The sequence below is a fragment of the Plasmodium reichenowi genome, chromosome 2, assembly GCF_001601855.1.
Source record: "Plasmodium reichenowi strain SY57 chromosome 2, whole genome shotgun sequence".
Lineage (NCBI taxonomy): Eukaryota > Apicomplexa > Aconoidasida > Haemosporida > Plasmodiidae > Plasmodium > Plasmodium reichenowi.
Genome location: NC_033647.1, coordinates 71,404 through 77,978, shown reverse-complemented (window position 1 = coordinate 77,978; position 6,575 = coordinate 71,404). Strand labels below are relative to the sequence as shown.

The following is a 6,575-nucleotide window of genomic DNA, read 5'->3' as shown; positions in this document are numbered from 1 at the left end:
GCATTTATAGTTCCAACGCTTTTGAGAAGATAAGAAAATATGACAATTTATTCACTTATGTTGATTACGGTAATTTAAAAGAAAGTGAATTATATAAGAAGAGGAATGAAGAAGAGACCAGTTTATTATATAAGAAAAGAATATTAAGTAATAACATTCAAGATAAGAAATTAAAGTTTGACATTAAAAAAGAACAGTTTAATTATGGGGCTCTTTTATTTTTTTCTTTAAATGATGGTGAATTTTTAAATTATATTTCTGAAAATATATGTGGTAATTCAGTAGAAGTACTTGCTTCGAATAGTTCCATGACCGTAAAGGAAAAAAAAAATAAAATAATAAAATAAAAAAATAAATAATAAAATAAAAAAAAAATAATAAAATAAAAAAAAAATAATAAAATAAAAAAAAAATAAAATAAAATAAAAACAATTTACGAGAACACATTTAAACTTATATAATATTATACGTATGATATAATATATATATATATATATATATATATATATTTGTATGTATACAATTTTTCTTTTATGGTTCCTTTTTAGACTCTAGTGTGCGGAGATGATAAGGGTTTTATCCGCATTTTAAGAAATAACCCAAAATATGATGATTTCGAAATAAAGAATACACAGATGATTCGAGTATGTATTATATGAAAATTTCTTGGATACATATTTTTAGATGTATCTATTATATAAATAAATATATATAAATATATATATAAATATATATTTATATATTTCATATATGTGGATATTTTTATATTTGAATAAACAAGAAGTCATATTGTTTTCGTATGTATTATTTAGGACGTTGATAAAGAATACTGCACTAAACTATTTAATAATAAAATAATTAGGATAGACGAGAGAAGAAGAAATTCATACCAAACGAAAAGAAAAAAGAGTATCGACAAACAACAGGAATTGTTAAAGAAGGCTAAGATGGAGAACTTTTCTGATCATTAAAATGTGGAACTAAGAAATGGAATAAGTTTATAAATATATATATGGAATTATTCACATCTCTTTTTCTTTTTTAAATAAATTAGTAACGTTTTAATAATAATATAAATTATTATATATTTATTTTATTTATTATAATATCTCACATTAATATTATATAATATATTTTTTTATATTATTCCTTTTTATAATATATGTTTTTATGGAGTCAGTACCTATAATAATATGTATATGTATATGTATATATATACATATATATATTTATTTATTAAAGAAAAAAAAAAAAGAAAAAGGAAAAAAAAAATTTATTTGTTTTTATTATTAATTATTATAATATTATTATTTTATTATATATTTATAAATTTATCATATGTCACTTTTTTTTTTTTTTTTTAGTTTATTATTTTTTTTTTTTTTTTTTTTTTTTTGATGTTGAATTAAAAAAAGAATATATAAAATATAATGTGAATAATAATAAAATTAAAAATAAAATTAAAAATAAAAATAAGAATGTAATTAATAAAAGCTATCCTTTTGATATTTGGTTGTTGTTACAAGAAATATAGGTATGAAGGAAATATACCATATGGAAAAAAAAAATTATACATACATAATATATATAATATATATATATATATATTTAATATATGGGTAATTTTTTTTTTTTTCAAAGTTATAATATAATATAATTTATTTTATAATATATATATATATATATATATATATATATTATATATGTATGTATAAAATTTCTTAATATAAAATATATATTTATATTTATAATATTTATGATTTATATATATATAGATATATAGAAAATTTATTTATTTATTATTATTATTTTTTTTTTATTACTTAATATTTTATTTCTTACTATTCTTTGCTATTTTATAAGGAAAAAAATATATATTATATATATATATATATATATATTTAGGAAAATCATTTTAAAGAAATATTTATATGATTATGATCATATATATATTTTTAAATATAATTATATATATGTATTTGTAATTTTTCAAGGGTAAAGGATTTTAAATATATATATAATATATATATATATAACAGTAAATTAATTAAAAATATTATATATATTATTATAATATTGAGCTTTTCCCGTTTATATTGCTTTAATTAAATAAAAAAAATAAAAATATAAAAATATAAAAAAATAAAAATGTATAAACAATAAAATTTACTCTTATTTAGCAGATGAATATTTTGATATATATATATTTAGTGTGACGGTACCAATATAAATGGATATATATTAAAATTTTTTTTGTGTTATATATTTTTATATTGTTACGTATTATTTAAATAAATATTTAATATTTTTATGATTTGAAGAAATAATGAATAACGATTCAGTGACGTGGGAAATATTGGGTAAAGGGAAATGTTCCTTTAAGAAAAAAGTAGATACTGAAATATTTTGTTTAAATGAATATAATGTAACAGGTTTATGTACAAAATCAAATTGTCCGCTAAGTAATAGTGTATATTCTACAATAATATTAGATAAGGGTGAAATATATTTATATATGAAATCTGTTGAAAGAGCACATTTACCTAGTGCGTTATGGAGTAGGGTGCTTTTGAGTTTAAACAAAAAGGAAGCTTTTAATGTTATTTATAAAGAGTTAAAATTTACACAGAATATAAAACATATAAAGAAATGCATGAAGAGATATGTAAGGATAAAAGAAATATTAAAGAGGAGTAGAAAACTCATATTACAAAAACAAGTAAAAATAATGCCTATTAAGAAGAAAACGGAAAGGAGAGATAAAACAAGAGAAAAAAAAGCTTTAAAAGCTGCAAACCTTTTAAATAACGTAGAAAAGGAATTGTTGAATAGATTAAATACAGGAATTTATGGATCTCTGTATAAGTTCTTAACTCCTAAAAAGAAAATGAAAAATAAGGATTCTGAATTAACAAAAATATTTGATGTGATGGGGGAGAATAAAGATGAAATGAAAAAGAAGGGGAAAAAAGGAAAGGACGAAAATGTAAATTATGAGACAATGTCTCAGGAGGGTGCAGGCGGGGAGGATGATGAAGATGAAGATATAGATATGGATGATGATGATGAAGATGTAGATATGGATGATGAAGATGTAGATATGGATGATGAAGATGTAGATATGGATGATGATGATGTAGATATGGATGATGATGATGTAGATATGGATGATGATGATGAAGATGTAGATATGGATGATGATGATGAAGATGTAGATATGGATGACGATGAAGGTGGTATATATGATGATAATGATGAGGATGACTATGATAATTATAATGATAAAGACAGCGTTGAAGAAAGTAGCTCAATAAGTAATGATAAGAAGAAGAAAAAGAAAAGAAAGAGAAAAGAATACAAAAAGGAATATGTTGACAATGAGCACATAAAAAATTTACAAGCAAATGGGAAGCTGGCAATTGACGATGATGAAATAGAAGAAATGAATCATAATTTTAGAAGAAAAAAAAAATCAAATAATAAAAAGGAAAAAGGTAAATATTGTATGTGATTTTGTGATATAATGAATATGCACATATATATAAATATATAAATATATATATAAATATATATATATATTTATTTATTTATTTATATTTTGTTTTTCCACTTTTTATAGGCAAGAAGAAGATTAAAATGGTTTACGAAAATGACTAAACAGTTATGTAGAAGATAGATGAAAAAATATATTTATATGGGAACATATTAATATATAAAATGATAAAGGGTGAATAATTTCTCCTATAGTTATCTTTTCCTTTTTTTTTTTTTTTTTTTTTTTTAATAATTCATTATTATATCTTTTGTGTTATTTTAATTTTTGTTTCAAATTTTGAATAATAAAAAAAAATAAATTAAAATGAGAAGAAAAAAAAAAAAAAAAAAATTTACAAAAAAAATTACAATATATAATTAAAATATATAAAAATTGTTATTTATGTATGAATATAACTCTTTTTATTTTTTTTAATTTTTTAAAATAATATTCTTGTTTTTAAAAGATTATTATTTCATTACTATTTTGTTTGTTTGTTTGTTGGTATGTATGTATGTATGTTTGTTTCTTTTTTATTATTATTATTTCCCTTTTGTATATATTAACTTGAAAAAAAAAGAAAAAACATATATATTTTAATAAAAAAAGGAAATTATATATATATATATATATATATTTATTTATTTAATATAAATGTTATATGTGTGTCTACTGATATAATAGGCTGTATATATAAATAAATAGATATAAATATATTTATACATTTATATATTTATATATTTATATGTGGATATAGTTTGTTTGATTTATTCTTCCAACTATATGTTTATAGATTAATCCTGTGTATCTTCAGAATTGTTATCAACTTCATTAAATGTTTTTGCATATTTTTTTTCAAGGAGTATGATATTGGAGCATAGGTTTTCTAGAGAGCATATGTGCATATCATGCATGGATGTAATATATGTATATTTAGAGAAGAGAGCATATAAGTCTTTTTTATAGTTATTATCATTTTTATGATATGCTGCAAGTTCTTTACAGAATGTATTTAGGAAATTATGTAAATGAAAATTATATGTATATAGGATATTATATAATATATTTCTAATAACAAAAAAAGAATTATTTGATATGATACATTTATGTATAACATTTATTAATTTTTTAATATTTGAATTAATGATTAGTTTAATAATTTTTTTTATATCTGGATATTTATGTAGTTGTATTATATATAATAATGCTAATATAAGTGGTAAATCAAAATTACAATAATTTAAAACATTAATAATATATTTTTTTTTTTGATTATTAAGATTATTGATTTTATAATTAGTTTTTAAAAAATCTAATATATGATTATTAAATAATATTTTATCTGGTTTGGGTATACGTATATATAAACAATTATGTAGAAAGGTATCATTTAATGAATGAGTACTATGTATAAAAATAAGAACATTACATTTTTTTAACTTATTCAAAAAAAATTTTCTATAATATTCATTTAGACTATCAAAAGTTTCAAGAATAATAACTCTTAATAATTTGTATTTATTCGTTTTAACAATATCTTGTATAGCTTGATTGAATGAATTCATATCTAGATACATTAATTGGGAACATAAAATATGTGTAATACATTTATTGTGGTAAATAATATGATCTTTATTATTGTATGTATTATATTTAATATTATATTTTTGACTAGGTACATAATGATATACCCCACTAATATTATTACTACTACTATTATTATTACTATTAATATTATTATTATTATTATTATTATTATTATTATTATTATTACTATTACTATTAATATTATTTTTTTTTCTATTCTTGTTATCTCTATTTGTGTTATTTATACTTGTGCTTAAACTTGTTGTTGTACTTTCATTAGTACTATCATTCATATTATGATCACTACTATTAATATCTTTATTTGGATTATCACTACTCATACTTTCTTCTTCTTTGTTTGGGCTTAAACTCATCATAATATCTTTACTTTGACTATCACTATATGTGTCTCTTAATTTGATGTCGCTTCTAGTGGTTTCCTTGTCTTGTTCTTCTTCTTCGTCATCTTGTATATTATATTTTTTTTTAAGATAATGTTGTTTATTATTTATATTAATATGTCTCATAATAATATTTTTATTTCTATTATTATCTGAGCCTACTTTATTTAGATCATCACTTATACTATCGGCTGTATAACTTTGATTTGTATGAATGTTTGAACCTTTTTCATGTATAAATAAATCCTTATCAAACATTTTTAATTTATATATAACATAATATATAATAATCATAATATTAAAATGTCCAAAGAAAAAAAACATATTAATTATAGTCTTATTATTATTTTTAATTGTTAATGATAATAAACTATCCTTATTTTTATTTTGCTCCATTACATCATCATCATCATTATTATTATTATTATTATTTTTTTTTTTTAAATTATTTTCTTTATCGACCAGATTAAAATAATTACGTATGGTATTTCTGTTATTTTCTTTTTTCTTTTTCTTCTGCTTTTTATTGTTATCATTTACTTTTTTTCTCTCATGTATTTCTTTCAGATTTTCATTCGCATAATTTCTAATAATATGATCAATTAAGGTGTTAATCTTTATAAACGTTTCATTATTACATTTTTCTAAAATAATTTCGATTTGTTCAAAAACATTCATATAAAGACTCATTGGGTTCACACACAGAAAAATAAAAAAAAAAAAAAATAAAAAAAATAAAAAAAAAAAAAATATATATATAATATATATATATATATATATATATATATATATATATGTTGTAGGGGTGGTTGCGTATGAACATACGAATGTACTAATATACACATATAATACACTTATATAAATAAATATATATTAACTTTCCAATTTTTTTTATTTTTTCCCCTGGTCATCTAAGGCAGAAGAAAAAGACGAGCACATATCATCCACAGGTAATTTAAAAAAAAAAAAAAAAAAAAAAATAAGATAAGATATGAAAAAATAAGATAAGATATGAAAAAATAAGATAAGATATGAAAAAATAAGATAAGATA

The 6,575-nt window shown here is 18.9% G+C and overlaps 3 protein-coding genes across 3 annotated transcripts in view; 2 read left to right on the top strand and 1 right to left on the bottom strand.

Moving 5' to 3' along the window:
- The window catches only part of PRSY57_0202900 (hypothetical protein), a gene marked incomplete at both ends in the record, with an annotated part of 4,300 nt that extends 3,329 nt beyond the window's left edge, over nucleotides 1–971 (top strand). The window contains 3 exons of the mRNA XM_020114391.1: nucleotides 1–314; nucleotides 549–644; nucleotides 813–971. Coding sequence (XP_019970861.1) covers nucleotides 1–314; nucleotides 549–644; nucleotides 813–971 — 569 coding nt within the window. The remainder of the gene's footprint in view (nucleotides 315–548; nucleotides 645–812) is intronic.
- Nucleotides 972–2,326: 1,355 nt separating this feature from the next.
- On the top strand, nucleotides 2,327–3,657 carry PRSY57_0202800 (nucleolar preribosomal assembly protein, putative; the record flags this gene model as incomplete). Its single annotated transcript, XM_012905464.2, has 2 exons — nucleotides 2,327–3,494; nucleotides 3,620–3,657. The coding sequence occupies 2 exons, from the start codon at nucleotides 2,327–2,329 to the stop codon at nucleotides 3,655–3,657; spliced, it is 1,206 nt and encodes a 401-aa protein (XP_012760918.2).
- Nucleotides 3,658–4,329: 672 nt separating this feature from the next.
- PRSY57_0202700 (hypothetical protein) lies at nucleotides 4,330–6,213 on the bottom strand (the record flags this gene model as incomplete). The annotated part of the gene is made up of 1 exon (XM_012905463.2): nucleotides 4,330–6,213. The coding sequence occupies one exon, from the start codon at nucleotides 6,211–6,213 to the stop codon at nucleotides 4,330–4,332; it is 1,884 nt and encodes a 627-aa protein (XP_012760917.2).
- Between the last annotated feature and the right edge of the window lie 362 nt (nucleotides 6,214–6,575).